This window comes from Falco biarmicus, chromosome 5 (genome assembly GCF_023638135.1).
Source record: "Falco biarmicus isolate bFalBia1 chromosome 5, bFalBia1.pri, whole genome shotgun sequence".
Lineage (NCBI taxonomy): Eukaryota > Metazoa > Chordata > Aves > Falconiformes > Falconidae > Falco > Falco biarmicus.
This window is the reverse complement of record NC_079292.1, coordinates 75,716,094-75,738,103: the sequence shown is the minus strand read 5'-3', so window position 1 is coordinate 75,738,103 and position 22,010 is coordinate 75,716,094. Positions and strand designations below refer to the sequence as shown.

The following is a 22,010-nucleotide window of genomic DNA, read 5'->3' as shown; positions in this document are numbered from 1 at the left end:
TCTTCTAGACTGGAGTCATCCATTATCAGATTTCTCATGTAGATAGTCAGAAACAGAGTTCATGTAGTTCGTGTTTAGACTGATAAGCTCAGTAGATGGGAAGCCTTGAATTTCTGATGAGACAGCATCTTTTACTCTCTAATCACTCTTGTGGAGCTTCTCCAAACCTAATCCAGTTTGTCAGCATTCTTGAATTGTGGACACCAACTTGTGATGCAGTATTCCTATGATAATGTGCCCCTGCATGTGGAGAAGTAAGATAGTGCCCTACCTAATAGAATCCTGCATAATAGATCTGTTATCCTTTCCAGAATTGTGTGCGTTTGGGAGTTACCATTCCACTGATTTTTCACTTGAGACCTTCCATTCTTCCCCAGAGTCATGGCCTCCTAGAACAGAGCCCTCCATTTTCTGGTGTTCTGCTTTTTATTATTATTACATCTATAACTGGACATAATGAGGCTTATATTGTTTGCTTCTAGTCAGTTTAATAAACGATGCCTAGGTTGTTATTTGTGACTTGACCTCACCCCCTTTTCTACTTGTGCACTTTTAAAATGCTATTAATAATTATTTTCTGTGTTCTTCTATTTCACGGAAAAAAAATCAGGCAGACAATAAATACTGTATGAGGTTGCCCGTTAGAAGCCCATGCACTCATTTATGATTTCTTGCTTTAAATGGCATGTTGAATTCTGTCAGTGACGTAGCAGTTAAACCATTTGATGACTGTCCTTGTGGTGTTACTTAATCAAGAGTTTTGCCTGACAGGATTGTGTCACGCCACCAGTTTTAACAAACTACCAGAATGGTATTTTCATTATTAGCATAGTCAGAAGATAATCTTCAGAAGTTTGAGGTCTGTTTTTCTTAAACGCATATTGAAGCAATTATTACAACACATTACAACTGCTATTGGTTTATAGTAGCTTCCTTTAATTTTGTGTTAATGGAGCTCAAAATCAGCTCTTCCTTTCTTTTTCCCAGAATTGTTACCAAACTCACTGCAGTGGGTTTGGTATCAGTAAAAGGTATAAAAAGTACTCCCATGTACTTTATTAAGAGTATCATTTCACATTAGATTTCTCCCAGAGAGTTATCTGGGATTTTATATCTGTTCCAAACTTCCTGAAAACCTGCATGAATAGACCAGAGATCGCAGCCAGCTCCTCTTTTAGACTTGGTTGCAAGTTATTCATATCTGAAGATTTAACAAGCCTAATTTGCATGCATCCTCCTGGACTAATACTAAAATATACTCAATACATTATCCACTATATCATAGAAATATTGGTTGACTGTGGCTGCCTTTTCTGTGTTATCACTGATAATCTGAGCATTTCATTATTTTAACGTAGAGTGAAAATGGAAGAGATCACCACATCATCTCATTCAGCCTTCTGAACATCATAAATATCATTGCAATTCCTTAAGAAGTGTTCAAGGATATGTAAGATAGGACAAATAATTTTGGGGAGTGTTACACGTTGGGCTTGTCCTGATATAAGTAACCATGACAAGCCTTACGTACCTCTCTCAGCCATTGTTTACCCACACGGAACACCCCACCCTTATGCGGAACCAGCCTTTTGCAGGCTCGGAGAAGGAAAGTGAATAATAAACCATTGTATTAAATCATTTAAATCAAGTTTAAAGACCAACTAGTATAATGAAATATGGACTGAGAAAACGTAATTTGTTTGTGTCTACATGTTCCTATTGGAATAATTTTTTCCCTATTGGAAACTTTTGTCTGTCAATCCCTAGCTATTTAAAACTGCAACAACAATAACCAGTTGTTGCTTTCTTGTGTCCTCAGTCTTTATCCTAGCCTTTGTTAGAGACAATGCAGTGGTATTCACGGGCAACAATAAGACTGTTATGTTTCATTGTGTTTTTTTCAAAGCTATACAATGTTCTAGCCATTATAGAAGGATTGCAGTCAGCTGAGTGATGTTTACATGCCACTTCCATACCCTAATAAGAGGTATAAAAGAAAGCGTATTGTAGCCAGCAAGGGAGAGATTCAGCTTGGAAGGTTGGGACTTCTGCCATGTGTAGAAACCTAGTCAGGGAGGATAGCACTGTGCCGCCTAGCGTGCTTTTATTTTTGGCCTCTGCTTCAGTAACATGAGTGTCAGTAATAGTTGCTGCAGACTGGCTTATTCATGCTACTGCTGTGATCGTTTGCTTTTCGGCAGTATTAATTCTGTGGCTGTACTATGTTAGGAAACCATTTACAAGGACATCAATGGCATGGCTGTCTCACTTGCCCTGGCAGCAGTTTGTCTCATCCATATGATGGGGCTGTTCTTGAAAATGTATTTTGCCATTCCCATAAAAGCGTACCCAGACGCCTACACTAGTGGGATCAGCACTTCTTCTGGAAGCAGGGTCTTTCTGGCATTTTCTAGCTTGGTGCCTCACACAGTTATATGCTGGAGGTGACCGGTGTTTCTGATACATTGCATGAGCATTTGCGCATTTCTCAACTCCAGTTCATACGGCTGGGCTCTTCTGCTCTGTGCAATGGCAGCTAATTTCACAAGACTCAGGGAAGTCGTATGGCTGCTAAGGGTCATCACAAAGGGGAGGAAGATCCTGAGCTTACAGTTACGTGAGCTGAGCCTGAGGGCACATTTTTGGCACAACTGTGAGCCAAAGCAGAGGTTCCACCACTTTCCTACTTTTCAAACACGATGTCCTGGACTTTTAACACCTCGGCTACTTAGAACTCTTAAGTGTTGTCTACATTCCTGGGAGATTAAGAGAAGGAGTTAAAACAGAGCAGGAATCCTAATAATTAAGACTTGCTCTTTGCGACAAGAAGTGAAGTCTGTGCCTTAGTTTGGATACGGGTAGAGCAGGTTTCCCCTTTCTGTAGCCAGCTGGAGAAGCATCTTCATATCACTGCCTCTCCTGGTGACTTTGAAGGTAATGAGGCAGGAAGATCTGAGCTGTGCTAACACTTACTTGCTGCCAGCCGATAAGACCCAAGCACTAAACCATTCAGTTAGTTCATTAGTCAAGTGCTATTTCATGGTCTTAAACATTCTTCCTGATAAAATAAAGGCTGTTTTGATTGAACAACAAAGCTTGTGACCACGGGTATTGTTCTTAACTATATATAGATGGATTTTGCTGTTTCTTCCCGTGACTGCACTGTGACTGTTTATATAATTTACCACGGTGCTCTGTTAGTCATCAACAGGCTGCATAGATTGCTGGTTGAGGATGTTGCCTCAGGCTGAGTGTTAATCAAGTGGTATGGCAAATGCCAGCCTTTCTGATTAAAAGATCTTGTCTCAATGCAGTGCCCATTCTGGATGAGGTCCTAGTCTGGAGTTAGGAAGGGTTTCTGCTCTATGATCCTATTTGTGTGATACGATTTTACGATTCTGTGCTATATATGCCTGAGAGAGTTTGAAAAAGGACTCTATCCTGGTTCTTAGTACATCTTTATCAATTCTGGTGGGGACTTTTTTCTCTTCAATAGTATGTATGTCTTCTTCAGGAGATGAGGAAAATGAGGTTCACTTTCCTCTGAGACACTGGAGTTGCTCGCAGCTAGAGACAGGATGTTGAGAAGGAAGAGCTGGTTCCCTTCGCCATCTCAAAATCTGTTATGAGCTTGGTTAGTGTACCTTGTCCATGCATGCAGGGTTAAACCCCATCACAAACTAGGCTGAAGAGGAATCTGTCTCTGTGTGCGGTCCTCAGAGACTTCTGGTTCTTTGTCTTCCTGTGTAGTCTAGAGCACACTGGCTTAAGCTCACCTGGAAAATCTACCCTAATAAATTCCCTGGCACCACAGATGTGTAGGTGATGCTTTTTATTTTTCTTGCAGTCATTGTATTTATAGCTTTTGATATTTTACTGTAGGCCTTGTCCTTTTCTTGGCTGTTTGAGGGAACTCTGTATAGACTATTATCAAATTAAAACATCAAAATGGAAGAAAGGATGGTAGTTCTATGTTGCCAGGCTACACATACCGAGTACTGCGTTCTGGCACTTGTTTGAGGTGGACAAGCCCATTGGCTTTGAGGTCCATGAAGCAGAGAAGCCCCACTGTGGCATGGGGTTACTCTTGGAAATAATGCTAAATTAACAATGGGAGCATGGGTAGTGCTGCTTGAGGTGTGTCTGGGTCTTGCTTCCCCACTGCTTGCTGTCTGTGGTGGCCACAGAGATGTTTCAATTGAAAAGTTGACTGCTGCACTAATGAGCAGGCGCTGGTGAGCTGGTAAGTACTGAGAATGCTTGTGATGCACATATTTGTAAAAACCATTTTTCATTAAAACCAGTAGGTGAGTAAAAGTAAGGAAGAAGTTATCCCATTTTACTGGCAAGCTGTTGAAATGAACAATTTTACCCCTTCTGTGGTAATCATCAGAGACCTTGCCATACTCTTTTCTTTATAAAATCTTAGGTTACGCATTCACCTACAGTTGTGCCACCTCCTGCCTCTGTAAAGCTAAGTATTGACTGCAGGTGTTCCCAAGAGACTGAAGACAAAATAAAAATGCCAAGTAATTGCTCCTCCTGACTCTTAATTCAACATGTCTTATGTTGCAGAGCATAAGCAAAATGAAAGGGAAGATCTTCAGAGAGCTGCATGCAAATTTTGACTGGTTGTGGTTTTGGAAGTAAAGGAACAAGGAGATACAGAGAATGTGTTTTAAGCTGTTCTATCAAATGTCATATCATTGTTTTAATATTTCATGTGATGTGGCTTCTTTCAGGTGATCAGCTGGATTATCTGAGATCAGAGAAAAGGGAGTGATACTACTTAGCTTCAGAAAATAGGAAGAAAGTGCTGCCATGGTGGGGTAGGGCACAGACACACTGACTGCACAGCATTGACTCTGTAAAATTTATTTCAATATACACATCTTACAGATAGCCAATAAGAATTATTGAGGTGGAGTTAGTTTATTTACAATCAATAAGTTTAAAATAAACTTGAAAGAAAGTTTATACAACAGTATTCTAGAATTCTTCCCATGAGATTTGTTGGGTAAGACCATTAGATGTTTGGTTTTTGGACAACTTTACTATTTGTATGCTTACTAATTATAATGCAAAGACCTAATAAATTATGTATCTATGTTAAACAGCTTGCTTTTCAAACAAAGGAAATTGGCCAGAAGTCTTAATTTCTTCTATTTTTATCTTTCTCTTAAAGGGCAACACTTTAAGGAAAATACTGCTATATCGCTACTTTAAAGGAGAATATGGAAGTGGTATGACTGGGCCTCTGTCTGCCAGCTACAGCAAAACTGCACAAGTGGGAGGTAAATCAACACAGATCATTTAAAGAGAACAAAATTAGCAGCACCATTTTTCTAATAGGCACATTGGAAGTGCTCCAGGGATTCAGTTGGTAAATAAATCAAATACATTCTCTAACCAGTGAGAAGGGAGGTAGTATCAGACTTTTCCTATTTTTAAGTTGCATGCACTTGTCTCAGATGGCTGGTGTGCATTTGGTGGTACCAAAGTAGGGACTTTCCCCATGCCCCCCAACCAGTCATTCAATGTGTGTCCAACTGGTAACACCATTTTAATTTGCTGGTAAATTCACATCCAGAAATTCAGCAAAGCACAACACATGTGAACAAAGATGTTGCTGTTTCTGGAAATTAAATATTTTTTTAAAAAATTCCAGATCCTTTATTGATACATGAAAAAAATAAGATGCAAGGAAAAGCTTCTCACGAAGATCCTGGTTAGGCAGTGGGACAGATTTCCCCAGGGGGCTGTAGAATGTGTGAGTTGTAGTTAGAACTTTACCAGACAGACTCTGATGGACCTGCTGTTAACTACCACAAGCAGAAAGTTTCAGTAGATGATCTGTGTAGGTCCCTTATAACCTAACTTTTTGTATGATCCTGTTATAGAAGCCACGGGAAATTACTGTAGAGTGATTTCTAAGAAAACCCAAAATAGTGTATGTCATAGGAAATGAGACAGAAGCTAGGTACAGAGCCAGGTCATTGCATTTTCAGCCTATATTAAAGGCATGCCCAGATTTGTGGACATTTCCAAATATTACCCAGCTGATCCTCCTTGACTAGTTCAGTGTAGACACTGGAAATGTTTACAGTCTTAATATCCTGGACACCAAATTTTGCTCCCTGACACACAGGAGAGTAAAGATTTACTGGTTTTTTAGTTCTGTCTCTAGAAAGTTTGTGTGTGTATATATATGTGTGTGTGTGTATGGCTTCATCAGGAACAAAGTCTGAACCATTTTAACTGGTTTAATCAAAGCAGTACTGAGTGATTAAAGTAGTACTATATTTTTTCTAATTAAGTAGATGCAGTTACATCTATATAAACATAAGTATAGCAGGAAAGATGATAATCTGTGATAATAAAAGATGGTTGATTTAATGAACTATATGTTTTAACAAAATTCCTTAAAACCACACCTTTAATTTGGATTAATTCACGTTTCTGTTCCTAAAGAAAGTCATTGTGATGTTAATGGTCTAGGAGTTCTATTGGCAAAAGCATTTAGCTTGAAAGACTTAGCCGTAACCGGAGTGAATTCACCAGGACACAATCTTTGTATAGATTAGGCCTGAGATTGAAAAGCAGATTTAAAAGTGGTCTCAGAGCACTGAACATACACATAGTTCAGCATATGCAGGAGTAGACTTAAAAAAGGGGGTTTGTGGACTAATCAGTGTAATTTCCAACTTCTTTATTATCTCAATATCAAGACAGAACAATGGTTTGGGGTTTTGTTTTATTTCTTACTCTCAGAACCCAACATTGCCATTTCACACAAAAATCTTGTTGGTATCAAGGGAAATTTTGCTTGAAACAGAAGTTTTAAATTAAATTTATTCCCATTGCTACTGTGTGCATGAGACAAATTATTATTACTAATAAATTCATTTTTATATACATAAGTGAACCAAAAATGAAAGGTATTTGTTTGTCTAATTTGCAGGTGGATTTTCAGGACAAGACTCAGATAAGTCTGGGGTAACCATGTTTGATATTCAGTGCCTTCTGGATAAAGAAGGTGCATCAGAACTAGTCATAGATGTTATAGTAAACACCAAAAATGACAGAATTTTCTCAGAAGGCATTTTGCTTGGTATTGCGTTGCTTGAAGGTGGAAATACACAAACACAGGTATTTATTTCATTTGCTTGTTCACATATTGATTTTCAAATGCATGTAGTCTGGAGACAAAAAGAGCCTTTTTGCTGTGAGTTCTGTGAAACATGTATCACTCTAATGTGTATATCTATAATACAAATGTAAATATGCCCTGTTACTTATCTCATAGTGTGTACTTTTCAATAGAAGAAGACATTTTTCAACTGTCCCTTTCTGTATAGCACAGTGCTTCTTTTAATGGGGCTGTTGCCATATGAGCATTGTCTCCAGTCTCTTGATTGTAATTAAAAATTACAATACTTTCAAGTTTATAATAACAGTAAAATTAAGTTATTTTCTGGAAATGTTTAGGGACATTTATCAGAATCTCTAAAGAGAGAAAATTGGGAATTTGAGAAGACAAATATCCCAGTCCATAGAAAATAACTGCTTTAAACTACATATTCTCATTTTTGTGAATGGTATCCGTCTCACGCAACTTTAGTCAAGTAAGGTGGTTGTTTATTCTTACTCTGTGATCCGCGGTTATCATAAGAGAGGAGAGATGGTGTGAATCACTCCCTGCATTTCCCTATACTTCATCATTGCCTGTGAAGGGAGCATAAATAACCAACTTACACCTCATTGCAGGACTATACAAGTTAAATGAGAGGAATCCTATCCTGTAAAAAAGATAACACAGTCTGTGACCCTTAGAGAGCATCCAGAAAACATTAATGCAGTGAAATTTTGTTGCGGCTGTCTAAAATTAATTGTTAGGGGCTGTAAAAAGCTTTTACTTTAAGACAGGGTTTGTAAACTATTGAAAGTGGTACTCAGTTTGCTTGACAGTAATAGTAAGGGACTGGACTTAATAACCTAAAATATTAATTCCGATTCTGTGTGAAGCATAAAAAAATGTATATAGTCTAAACTGTAACAGTACTCATTAGATGCTTCATGCTTCCTCTTGTTGTTACATAATAACAATTACTTTTCACTATTATTTGTAGATGGAATATTATAACTCTAGAATGCCTGGAGAAATGGAGAGTGTCACAAAGTAATTTAAGTGTAATATTGTGACATTTTAAAGGTTGCAAATAGCAGTGTTCACCATTTTATCCAAATTCAAAAATGTTATCATCAATCTTTGTTACCAGCCTTGTATATCACTTTGTGAAAGAACTGGCCAGGCAGTGGCCAACATTTGTTCTGTGTAAGTGAAGTAATTATTCATCATTTGTTTCACAAAAAATAGTGTATTTTTGGATTTCCTCTTCCTTAGAAGATTGATACCTAAAGAATATATTTTTTGCAGTATTCAACTTACCAGCAACTGAAGGAGCAAAAAAAGTCAGAAAAATTCTTTAAAGTCCTCTATGACCGCATGAAAGCTGCTCAGCAGGAGATACGATCGACAGTGACAGTGAACACTATTGATTTGGGGAGCAAAAAGAAAGATGATGATAGTGACCTAACCATCTCTGTTCCCAAAAAGAGAGGTAAGGAGGCACCCATGTAAAAGAGGCGAGAAGTGCATTATATTCAAACTGCATGTACTGCACCACTGATACTATGTTAAGTTGATCAATAAGCTTTACTATTAATCATTACTATTAATCATTTGCATCTTTTGACTGTTTTCCTCTATAGGCCATCTTTTAAGCCAGTTACAAGGAGTTAGCTTTGTCGAAATTAGTGAAGCTATGCCAGTTTACACCAGTAGAAGATATAGAACCATATTTTTAGAGAAGCAGTAGTAGAGGCTGCTGCTAATAGGAATATTTCACAAGAGCAAGCACAGGAACTGATTTCCCACCCTGTGGTCCTTCTATTGTTCTCATCATTTATTGTATATGGGAGAGAAATAGTAGGGCTTTTTGTTTTAATGTTCTGTTTCACTCTGGTTTGTGGTTTATTTGGAACATGCTATCCCTGCATGAATGTTGCTTTGATACTCTTTGTAAGTTGCCTAGAGGTCTTCGAAAAATTAGGCACCAACAAAGAAAAAGTTGCATTCATTATTATTGTTTTCTTATTGTTTAATTAAATGAGGAGAAAGAGTTTCAAAAATGAGGGAAAATTATCTTCTTTTCAGTAAAGGACTCAACTCTGCATCTGAAAGAGGGTATGAAAGGACAGTTAACCGAAGCATCTTCTGCAACATCCAAGGCTTACTCAGTGTATAGAAGAGAAATGGACCCAGAAATAGATCTTATGGGTTCAGGGGCAGATGCTGCAAATGCAGAAGAGAAGTCCGCAGAAGAAGCAATCATGAGCCCTGCCATTGCAATCATGCAGCCAATACTGAGATTTCTTCAGCTGCTGTGCGAGAACCACAACCGAGAGCTCCAGGTAAAGTCTTTTTGCTGAGCTCCAAAAGAAGTATTACAGGAGCTGGAACTTCATAAGAAAAACATGCCTGTGTCTGCCTCCTGTTACAGAGGAGGGGTGTCTAAAATATTCTTCTTTTGGTCCAAGGAATAAAATAACTCTTCAAGAACCACTTGCTTGCTGTGGTTGAGCCCATCATGTTTGTGTCCTCAGAATTGCTTGGGGACTGCAGCATAGGTACATGGAATTGAGAAGTATCTAAATGTCCCTGTTAGTACATTTTCTGTGCGCAAATGGTGGATCACTTACCACAGGCATGAAGACCACAGGAAGTTTCTGGGCAAGGTTTGGGTACTGCTCTTTTCCCTAGGTATTAAGATTGAAGGCTTTAAGATGCTATGTGTATCCCTGCTATCAGTTCCTCTGGTAGAAATTACTGTCCCCATAGCAACCTTTGCTAAATGAATTTTCTGCAAATATACCTCAGTGCCATGTCCAGCAGCCTCCTTTAAAGCAGTGTTGGGAGTGGTTTGAGCTAAGCTATTATTTTGCACTGACACTGCCAAGGAGCAGTCGTAATGTGCCAACCACACCTGCTCATCTGTGGGGCAAGAAGCTTTCAAGAGAAGTCGTAGTAGATGGATGGGGGCAGGTATCCAGGACATATACAAGACATTTAAGGCCAATGCACATGTTTTCAAAGTTCACTTTCTTAAGCCCTCCTTTCTCTACTGATTTAATCGGATAATAGTTCTCAATTGCTGCATGAAGGCCTAATATATTTTCTACAGTGCAGTGTACTTCAGTACCTAAGGTACAGCGGTTGTGTGGTTGTAAATTGTACTGTTCAATATTTCATGAAAAAAGACTGTATTTGACTTGACTCTAACTCTTCTTTTTCTTTTTTTTTTTCTTTTCTTTTTTTTTTTTTTTGTGTGTGTGTGTGTCTTCCTTTTCTCCATCCACCAGAATTTTTTAAGACATCAGAACAATAAAACAAATTACAACCTTGTTTGCGAGACCCTTCAGTTTTTGGACTGTATCTGTGGAAGCACGACAGGTGGGCTGGGCTTACTGGGGCTTTACATCAATGAGAGGAACGTGGCTCTTGTGAACCAGACGCTGGAAAGTTTGACCGAGTATTGCCAAGGTCCATGCCATGAAAACCAGGTAGGACTCAAATAACTTCTGGATGCAGAAGAATATACCTGAATGTATGGTATCTGTGTGCTTATCATAAACTATTCAGTGTTTTTAATAGCGTACATTCCACTTTCAACTGCTATGACTAGACTTAACACATTTCAAGCTTTCATAAGGCCTCAGCAATCCCTTTGAGTCAGAACTCAAAATGGACTCTTCCTGTAGTATGTCTTCTTATGTGGAGGGTTTCCAGTCCTTTTGTTGGGAGTTTAATGTCTTATGTCAGTGGGTCTGTGGCTTAAACCTCACTTTATGAGACTGGATTTTGAGTCACAGTTGCGGAAGTACATTGCAAACACAATCTTGTTTTCTTCATTTTCATACATTTTGCCTTTACTGTTTTTTATATAGGTTGCTAACACTCAATTTCCTTAATTCACATAACTGCCACAAAGTTTAACTTACTATCCTGCTATACTACCTAGCAGCATCTTAATTATAGTATCAGTAATGAAGTGGATGAGACTAAAGACCGTGCTTCTGATCTTCTGTGCCTTGCTTGATGCAGTCTTTTTAAGTCATATAGCTGTGAATTTTGGTCTCTTCAGTGCCATGCTGAGGCAGTATAGAAAGGTAAAGAATGTAGTTCTGTGCTGCTATATTTGGTCTGAAGAGAACTGTAGTGAAGTTATCAAAGTGGATGAAATTGCAGAATTTTTGCTGTGGATTAGCAATGGGAAAATTGTGGTGAGCAAAATTACAGAGGCAATCTATTCTTGATACTAGAAGTAGCTGAAGAAATACATGCAGTATTAATGCTACTTCATTAATGTGCACAAATGAAGTGTAAAGTGCTATTATTGCCATTGCTGGTAATCAACTGCCATTACTTAATAATTTAAAAATAAACAAACAAAAAAGTCCTTTAGTGGACTAATTTTTAAACAGTCATATTTAATTCACTAATGAATGGGAAAAATATCTGTAAAAAAAGAATAATTACTGGACTGGAGATGAAAAAAAACACGTTTCAAGTTAACATGTTCTCCAACAAGTTTACTTGAGGAGCACTGGAGGAACACTGATAGTGGAAGGGAATGATTAGTTACACCTTATTACTTAGACCTACCTGCTGGGAAGTCACTCAGGATTGGAGTTGCACTTGTTTACACCAACTGCAAGTCTAATACAGTGCGTTTCAGAGGCAAATGCTCCACATTCATTTTTTCCCTCTCTCTGTCTTTCTGGAAAACTCCTTTCCTATTGTGCTGTAAACCTGCTAGAAGAAAAAATACCATAGGCTTTTGTATAGCTGACACTTGCCGACAAGGCTTAGAAGGTCCAGGAATCCACCTATAAAGGCGTTTGGGAACTTCTGCTCGTCATAGTTACAGTTTTGAATTCCATGTCCAGAAACGGTCTTTTATGCAGGACATGCCCAGGTGCATGTGAAGAACCTTAGTCTTTGTGAACAATTCATGCTATAACAACGATATTAATACTGGTTGCTGAATGCAAATCAAGAATTTGAGTGTGCAAATTTGATTGTGCCTGCATTCGAGCATGTCTTTTATGTCTCTGCATGTGTATGCATCTCAGTCTGGCAGTGCTGCTGTGGGCTGCTGTCTATAACTTGTACCACTTGGTGCCAAATCCTGCATGATTCACTACAAGCATATTTTAGCTTGCACCACCCTTTTTGCAGTTGTGTACTTCCCTACTGGCAGTGTTGGGGTTAGTTCTGTACTATACAAGTCACCCCAGCATCTCTTGTGGCACATTTTCAGGCTGCTCTGCTTTGGCTGGGAGGTTCATTGCTGTTACAAGGTCTTTCATGTTCTGGGTCCTTGTTTTGGAAATTTGCTAAGGTGCATATTGTCTCTCTCCCTCCCCCTGCCCATCCTGTCTCCCTCTTTCCCCCATTCATTCCCCCCCTTTCCTCTGCCTGTGCCCCCCCGCCCCCGCCTTCTGTTCTCTTATTTTGCAGACTTGCATAGCCACCCATGAATCAAATGGGATTGATATTATAATTGCACTCATCTTGAATGACATAAATCCTCTTGGCAAATACTGCATGGACTTGGTGCTTCAGCTAAAGGTACAGTAAATTTAAATTTGTTTATTTAAATTTGAGTAATAGTAGAAGACATACCTATGCAAGAGCTCTAGGCAACCTGACATTTACTTAATCTCACCGTAGCATAATATACTCAACAGCCTTTGAAAACAAATGTTGCAAATGAATTCAGCTCTTCTTCTGAATCTTTATCAGGCCCTCTACCACAGGCCTTTTGACCCATGGTTGTGTTTGTGAGTATGCCCTCAGCTTTCTTTTAAAAAAAAAACCCTATCAAACTGACACAACATAGCTAACATGAAGTGTCTATATTGTGGGCATAAAATCTCACAGGATTGATAAACAGCAGCACTGTACAGACATGTGACAAGTCAGGCATCCTCAGTATATACTGAACTCTTAAAAAATTACCTGAGAAGGAGATGTTGTGAAAAAAGAATAATATAACAGGTGACCTGCAATGTCAAATAAAGTTGAAAACAAGGTTAAAATGTTGTATTTTATTTCCCTTCTCAGTGTCCTCTGAGGGGGAGGACAAAATGTAGAATGGGAGGGTGAACAGTAGATTGGGAGGGCTTGTAATTTTGTTTTGTGTTCTGTGAAGACTTGGATAGGCTCATAGGTAAGTTCCTCCAGTCTGTGTGCCACTGCGTGCAGAGGGGAGCTCTGCAGCTGTACTGCCTGCCAAGCAGGGTAGGGTTTGCCCAGGAGGAGCCTTGGGTTATTGCCTTTTCTTGCCTTCTGAATGAAGTATTTCCACTGCATATGGTCTGTTTCCTCCCCAAAACCAGCAAATACTTGGTGGTAGCTGCATTGCATCATACTGACAGTGTTATGGATGTCTAATAAAACAATTAATATAGCTATATATTGTGTACAATGAAACTTGGAATCAACAGTGCTTTACACATGATTTTAATAACTAATTACATTTGTGAATGACAATGTAATTCAAGCCCCCCTCAAGCAAAAGACTTAAGCAGACATTTAACTTTGAACATGCAGACATTTCTTTTGAAGTCCAAATTTCAATCTTGTAAAGACTTAGCTGCATTCACTCCAGTTCCATTTTGATTTGCCATTATCGTGAAAGTAGCAAGTGCTTGTAGAACATCTTTTCTGTGTAGTAACCAAAAATTAAGTTTAGAGACATCACTGCAAGGACCAGTTCACAGGAGGCTATACGTGCCTTACTCTTAATTAAACAGCAAAAATAGGGGTGAGTGATACCAAAGGTTCAAACTGTGGAAATTATTCTGATTTTACAGAACTGCAGAGTCATTTGGGTTAGAACGGACATCTTGCGATCATCTTGTCCAACCGTCCAGCTCAAGCTAGAGCAGGTTTCCCAGGACCATGGCTGGCTGAATATCTCTGCAGCTGGAGATGCTACAGCCCACCTGGGCAACCTATTCCAGTGTTTGATCACTATCACAGTAAAAAAGTGGGTTTTGTGTTTAGATAGAATTTTGTGTGGTTTAATTTGTGTCTGTTGCCTCCTGTCCTCTCACTGGGCATTGCTGAGAAGAGTCTGGCTCCCTCTTCTTTATTCCCTCCCATCAGGCATTTATACATGTTGATAAGTTCCCTTTGATCCCTCACTACCCCAGGGTGACGAGTCTCAACTCTCAGCCACTCCTTATATGAAATATGCTCCATTCCCTTAGTCATTTTTCTGGCTCTTTCCTGGATTCATTTCAGTACATCCATATCTTTCTTGCACTGGGGACCCAAGAACTAGACACAGTGCTGGGTCAGATGTGCTGTCAAGAATTAGGTCCAAACTAAGAAGTTACTGGTTTTGATTTTGAGTGGCAATACATAAAAATAATATAGCACTGAGTTTACCAGGTAACGTTTAACATTGACAATCTGTCAGTGTTCATAGGCAGCTCTGGAGTTGCAAATACATAAATTTTGCAGTGAAAATACAAAATGCAAAGTATATAGGCTCACACGCTTACACATCCAAACAAGCTCAGACGCTGTTTTCAGGGAACATTATATGTTGAACTCATACCCTGCAACCAAAGCAAAGGCAATGCAGAATTGTATTTTCCCATGTCATCTTAATTTAGCTTGTTTTGCACATAGTTTGTGATGTGGTATTTAATTACATCTTCATGGCTTGTATTTTCCACTGGACTCCCAAATCTTTTAGTGAGCAGGGTAGACAGTGTGCACAGATGGCAAATGTTCTGTTCTGCCTCTTGTTATTTTGAGTATGACCCCCTGGCCTCTCTGACTGACTACTGTTTAAGCCCTGGCACACAGTATGACCTCAATATCTGCCACTCTGTGTAGTGGCGGGATGAAGAGACATTGTCAGTCTAAGGATAGATGGAGCCTAATATGAGTGTCTTGTTGGCTTTTCTCATAGCACCTTACTCTGCTGTATGTAGTTGCTTCACACGTTAATTTATTTTTCCAAAATTTTTATGAGGAGATGAGGTGGGAACCCAGGTAAAAAGAAATGAAGGACAGAAGTATTTTGGACTGTCCTGTTTGTAGTACCTGGGAAATGATTTTTCATGGTACTAATGTGTCATGAAGAACTTTATGCTGTATTTTCCAAGTAACGGACCTCTTTTCCTCATTGCTATCTGGGGATGGAAATCAGATCCTAGGGCCTCAAAGCATGCAGAAAATGAGGAACACAATGCCAAATGAGCATCTCAATGTCAGGGGCACATGATCAGAGACAAAAAAACCTGGAGGATGTGCCTGCCTGCTGTAATCCTAGGCTACGGTATGCCACTTCTGCTGATTCAGTAGCAAGAAGCTGGCTGTTGATGATGCAAAATCCTATCCACCCCACCCTTTACCTTTCCTCGCTTCCTGGAAGCTGCAGCAGGCTTCTCTCCATCCCCAGGATTGTCTGCACTGGGAAATAGCTTCAAAGTCCTCCTCACCCATGAGCAAGTAGACTGGTGCTTTCCTCCATTGTTTCCTCTCCTTCCTTCTCAAGCTATTTGGCAGCCTGTCTTGTCCCCTTCACTCATCCTCAGTTTGAGATCCTGCCGGTGTTACCACAACTGACTTGGTTACAACTGCAAGGAAAAACTGCAGCAGAAAAGGAATCATCCAGTTCTTCAGAGCAGCACCCTGCTAGGAGTTTAATCCTAATTATTTTAATCCTACTTAATGCTATCCTTTCCCTCCATCTGATCTCATTCCCTGTGCATGTTAAACTTCTGCAGTGTAGGCTGCAAGGTAAAGAGTCAGACTAGACCTTTCCAGTGGGTGGTCCTGGTTTGATTTTGGAGCAAAATGAAAGGAGAGCTATTGAAAAATTCATATGGAGTCTTGTTCTCCTTCAGCCAGTCTCAGTCTGGTCTTTTCTTCTCATCTGTTATTTTTTGGTCCTTATCTCATTCTTGTGTTGGCAAGTCCAGGCCAAGTCTTCTGACTTCTCACTCGATTCCCAGTCTCCTCTCCCAGAAGGTCCTAGTTCCCTTGTCATGTATAAATCCTCATTCTGTTAATCTACCCTCTTTCCATCTACCCATTCCTTTTGCAGCTGACTTCTCATCCTACAGTCCTCCAGTTCAAGATGCTAAGACCTCAGCTTGACACAGCCCTGAGCCAACCTGCTTTGGGCAGGAGGTGGGACTGCTGAAAGATTAGTCCAGAGGACAGCCTCAAATGTGTGGTTGTGTGATCCAGCCTGCATGCTTTTGTGATTCTGTGCCCACCAAGAAGAAACTCTGGGCCTTTAGCTATGAAACTAGCAAGTTTCTACAGTATGGTATTCAAATTGTAATTTTATAAATGCTTTTGAGTTGGACAAATTTGGCTGGCTTTCCTGGGGACTACAACTTGCATGATTGTGTTATCTTGGCCTCTAGTGCTCTAGTTTTTCAGCTCTGCTATCAAAACTTGGAGATACAAAAGATGCTTACAACAGAAGTTGCTTGATCATGTAGAGAGTATCTTTCCTTTTGCCTCAACCCCCAAAACATCTGAACCCTTGTCCACCAAAACTGCCCATACTAATTGTCTGAGGCGTACCCTTGCTGTGACAAATTTCAGTTTGAATTGCTGACATCTGGCAATAAGCAGCTGAGAACAAGGTTGTATGGTGGGTCGAGAGTTTTACGGGCCCCTGCCTGTATGACAGAACTGCAGTCTGCCTCCAGCAGCTCGGTCGACAGTGGCAGATGATGAGGGGACACTGCGGCAGGTGAACCAAGGCAACCGTGCTCTGCCAGAAAGCGGCCAAACCTCCAAAACCATTCTTCCTCTCCTGTTCACGGCTGATTTAACTGGCAGGCAGACAGGCCTCTGAAGTCTAAGGCACTACTGGGTTACTGCTGCTAAAGCTCGTGCTATTTAATCCTTGGGAGAGGTCTCTGTGAAAAGAAGCCTGTTGACAAAGTAAAGTATGTCTTTGTATGTTCCCCCAAGAATATTTGGTAGTGAAACAAAATTCCAGGAATGTATGAAAACAGTTTATTTTATAACCTTTGAAATAATAACCAGTCGGACTTTATAAAAACTAAAGGGGAAGGAAACCTGCCTGAGCGATGAAGCCTTTTGTCTAATATGTTTTGTAATTACCTCTGTTGAGTATGTTTTAACAGAAAGCCACGGCAAGAATTGCTAGGTGGGCAATGTGAAAAGGAAATCTAATACCCTTTCTTGTGCACAATGTAGAGCAAGGTATTTAAGCTGAATATTTTTCTGTATTTTTCTATATATTTCTATATTTTTCTATATTTCAAATGCTTCTTCCAATGTAGTGTGCAAGGTTAGTTAGCCTTATGGTACGCTGACATTAAAATGGGAGAAAAACCCTATTAAATATGTCAGTAAAATAAAAGATGCAAGTAGTTTAAAATCTTACCCGCTAAAAAAGTGGTCCTCGTAATCTCAATTAAAACAAATGTAAGGGTCGTTAATCCATGAAATAGATTTAAAATTTGCATTAACTTGGTTTTGTATCTCCAGAACAATGCCTCCAAGCTTTTGCTGGCTATTATGGAAAGTAGGCACGACAGTGAGAATGCGGAAAGAATCCTTTTCAACATGAGACCAAGGGAACTGGTGAGAAAACTTCTGAATATTCATAAATCTTTTGGCTGAAAAAAATCTGTCATTAAAACATTTTAAAAATGACCTGCGTCTAAGCTGAAAAGTGTTGGCAGCATATGGTGACACAATGTATCAGGATAGTACTAATTCACAAAAAGTACTTTAAAAGGATCAAGCATGCATGATTTCAGTCTTTACGACTTCATTATTTTTATCCGTTCCAAGCACTTTTCTGTAATTGTTTCCTAACTAAATTATCATACTCTGGTAGACTGTCTTCAAAGTACACTTTGTCAGGGGCTGGCAAATTAAGCTTGTACAGTTTGTGAAACAGTGCTAACAGAAACGTGTGTGTAGACATATAATATAGATATTTTACATATATGTATGTTTTTTATATATATGTCTCATGAACAAGAATTATAAACAGCTGTTGCTGTATTTGGAACAACCATGTTGCTTGTGTAGGTCTTCAAGAATTGTAAATAGGTTGGAAATCTGGAGAAATTACTTCAAATCCAGTTGACCATGTAACAGAAGTGACTGAAACAATGGTTTGTGGGGGATCTGTGGGCATCAGCCCTGCCCTTAGACAGAGCCCGGTGGCCTGCTGGTTTTGGGGCATGATCGCTAACGTAGCATGTCAGCAGGATGAGGCCATCCCTAAGGTGCAACTGCAGGGTCAGGCCCTGCGTGGGGAGCAGAGGATTTCCCCCACACTGGTCCTGTAGGAGACTTTTGAATATTTTGGAATTTCCCCAGCACCCTGCCCAAATCCATATCTTCCTTTCTGTTTGGTTTAGGTATTTTTTTTTCTGTTAAATTGTGTGGAGAATGCTGAGTGATGTTGCAGCCTGCTCTATCCATAGGGAGATCCTGGCTGCACTCGAAGTGCTTCATAGCACTACCTGCCATATCTGTAGATCCCCTTTTAAAAGCATTTGTGAAAATACCTGCTGACAAAGGCTGAGTCTTCCTGTTTCTTTCTCGTGGTGGCAGTTTTGATGATAAGAAAGGCAGCAGTTTGGAGCTTTGTAAATACTCCAAGCTTGTCTTGATATAGAAAGTGTTTTTCCCACTGGTCGATCTTCTTGCGGAACTGCAGGGCACCCATCCAGGCTTGAGCTGAACAAAACAGTGTGTTCAAACACAGTGTGCTTTTTCCCCAAGAATGACATGTATTTCATTTTTCCCTCGTTGGGTTTGTGTTATAGGTGGATGTGATGAAGAACGCGTATAACCAAGGCCTCGAATGTGACCATGAGGAGGAGAATGGAGATGATGGCATCTCCCCAAAAGATGTTGGCCATAATATCTACATTTTGGCACATCAGGTATGTCTCATTTGTTGTGTGACTGCTTCCAGAAAAGTGTAATGTGGTTAATCTCTACAGAAAACCTGTCTGATCAATAAGGGGAGTTTTCCCTTCTGGTGATTTCTGGGTCATGTTTGTGTACAACATGACTGTGTCTGGAAAATTGCTGAAAGCAGAACAAGTGAGCAGTCTCACTGTATGCATAGGCACTCCATGGCATTTGGTAGGCTCTACTTGTGTGAAATAATGACATAGAGCAAAACAGTTAATGTCCACTTGCCTTTGTCTTCTTTTAATGTAAACAGCTTATATCAATCAAATCTTAAATCTCATTATCATTATTGGTGTATTTTAAATAATAGCTTCAGTTATGATACCAAGTGAATTGAATTGCGGAGATTCCCATTATTTTAGATGTATTAGTTAGCCAATAAGAACAATGGGGTGTTTTTATTGTTTTCTCCTTTTGAATTATGTTGTAGTGCCCTCAAGCTTTTTCTGATCACTTTTGCTTTTTTGCTGGTAAAGGTAGAATGTACACTAAAGATTTTTATTTAATGGGATATTAATTCTTCAGAGCAGTTGATATCAAAATCAGTTTATTTTTCAATTACGTTAAGAGCATTGAAAAGATTTTGTAAACTAAAAAAATAAAGACCACATATTTCTTCAATATATCATAAATTATAGCATTTGGTATCTCATGTAAGGACCAGATTTTTAAAAAATGTTTTTACTAAGTAAGAAGAAATAAACAGATGGGGATAGGGTGTGTTCTACATTCATTATGCTCATTAAGTGTTGTTAGGAATTGAATACTCAATGGAAAAAGAAAAGAAAATGATCTATAGTTACACCAGTATTATGCAATGTTTTTTTCAAGCAAGGAATGCAAAAACAGTTACTGAGTTATGCTTGTGTGCTTGCAGCACATTTAAATAAGTAAGCCTTATTATGCTGTTGTTGTTGTGCTGGACCATGTTCTACTCTTGTGTTGTATGTAGGACTGTACATAAGATGCCCATGGAAGATGACAGAATTTTTAGAAAGCATTTGTAGCTCTTTACCTTGTACGACTATTTATATATATATATATATATATGTAACCTTGTACAACTATTTTTATATATATATATATATATACTCCTTGTATGAATGCTTACAATGAAAATTTAAATGCCTGCCAAATCAAAATGTTGGTATTTTATGTTTTCTGCCTACAGTTTGTCTTAAATGACTTAACAGGACTTGCAACAGTGGAAAATAACTTTTGGGAAGTAGAATATAGACCTAAAGGTGTATATGAAGTGACTTCTGGGATCATTTTACAAAAGAGGTCACTACCAAGGGTATACTAGCTAGCTGAGGTGTAGGTTAAGCTCCATCCCTAGATAGATATTCAGGGTGCTGTGGAGGTCCACAGTGCCACTCCACAGCTATTCCAAATGCCTGCTCCATAGTCGGCATTTTGGTTGCATAAGGCTGGTGGTTATTTTTACAGCAATTTACTGAGCTCCTTCCTGTTCTGTAGAATTCAATGGCATGATTGGCTCTGTACGCTGTAAAAATATCCATCTTTTTACCAAAAAAAAGGACTGTTTTCCTTTTCTTACATTTCTGTAGCACAGTACGTGTGTGTGTTTACAATAGCTTTGCACCCATGTCAAAGCCTGTATCAAAACAAAGCAATGGAAGGGCAAGTAATTTGGGGCCTTTCTCTCTCGTCCACTAATGAAAAGCTATGATTATTGGCACAAGGCTGCTGATCTTTGACCCCAAACTCTTTCCATGTGTGCCCTTTTGCTCGCCCTGGGATGGGCAGGATATGAGCGTAGTCCCTCCTCAGTAAGACCATTGTTGCTGGGTTCCTTTGCTGGCTCCACTCTCCAAACACCCTCTTATGCTTTGCTGTGTCAAAAGTGGCTTTTTGGTGCCTGGGTCTTCCGCTTGGCTTAGCTGGCCCGATTTACATAATATTTCTTTGCTGTGCTCCTTACAGTTTCACAGTTTATCTGACTTGTTTTTTTCTACAACCAGTGTGGCTCTTCAGTCACTTTCCTGACCCTTGCTTGTGACCACTTGCTGTAGTTACAGCTCTTTGGTCCCTCTGTAATAGCAGAATCAAGACCAAGAGTTCCTCTTTTTTGCTGTTACAGCCTTCAAACACAGACAGTTTATTTTGGGGAGCTCAGACTTTCAGTTTTTGTCGTTGCACTCTTCAGGGCGATGGTGGGTTCTGCATTTTGCCACCACTACATCCTTCCTTGCCCTTCCTGTGGTTGATTTTACAAGAAGCAAAAGGCATTCTTGTAAATGTTTGACCCACAGTGCATAGAAAGTTACAAATGTGTCCCAAGCAAGGCTGAGATTTCTGTTACTAAATCTTTTACAGCCTCCCAACCCCTACCCCAAATGCATACACAGGCACACAGACAAGTGCATGTACACACTTGTACATCACACACACACACACAGAGGCACAGAGAGATCTGTGGGCACAGCAGCCTGGGACATGATGGTAAGACACTGACTGTTAAATATGCCATGTCATCACAGTTATGTCTCTTCCACTTTTTTCTCTGTCCTCTCTTTTCTTTCCTTTATTTCTTCATCTTCCTCCAGCCTGCCATGTTTCATAGCTGTGCTGCTTCCTCTGCACTGACTTCAGGCTGATTGGATGCTGCCACTCCTCACTTTTGCCATTAGACATACTGTGAGCAGAGAGGAGGAGGGAGCACCACTGAGAGAAAGCAGAACTGACTCATCTATGAGGAATTACCCTGAGCTTCACCCTCACTCTGCTGCCTGGCTTTGGGGTGGGGGGCTCTGTCCAGACGTAACTCTTCTACAGCCATTTGTGGAGGAGTGACACAAACTGGTACTTGAGGTCACATCCTGGAAAAATAAGCCTGTTATGGCTAGATAGGGAGCGTTCACAATTCTCTTTAAAATTCACGGAGGAGATTCTGTTTTCTTTGTCCTGTTCA

The 22,010-nt window shown here is 39.6% G+C and overlaps 1 protein-coding gene across 4 annotated transcripts in view; it reads left to right on the top strand.

The window, feature by feature from the left end:
* The window catches only part of ITPR2 (inositol 1,4,5-trisphosphate receptor type 2), a 268,236-nt gene that overhangs the window by 181,507 nt on the left and 64,719 nt on the right, over positions 1 to 22,010 (top strand). For all 4 annotated transcript variants that reach the window (XM_056342122.1, XM_056342121.1, XM_056342124.1 and 1 more), the window contains 8 exons: positions 5,186 to 5,294; positions 6,962 to 7,149; positions 8,438 to 8,621; positions 9,218 to 9,474; positions 10,423 to 10,623; positions 12,584 to 12,694; positions 17,624 to 17,719; positions 18,922 to 19,041. In XM_056342122.1, the coding sequence (XP_056198097.1) occupies positions 5,186 to 5,294; positions 6,962 to 7,149; positions 8,438 to 8,621; positions 9,218 to 9,474; positions 10,423 to 10,623; positions 12,584 to 12,694; positions 17,624 to 17,719; positions 18,922 to 19,041 (1,266 nt within the window). The remainder of the gene's footprint in view (positions 1 to 5,185; positions 5,295 to 6,961; positions 7,150 to 8,437; positions 8,622 to 9,217; positions 9,475 to 10,422; positions 10,624 to 12,583; positions 12,695 to 17,623; positions 17,720 to 18,921; positions 19,042 to 22,010) is intronic.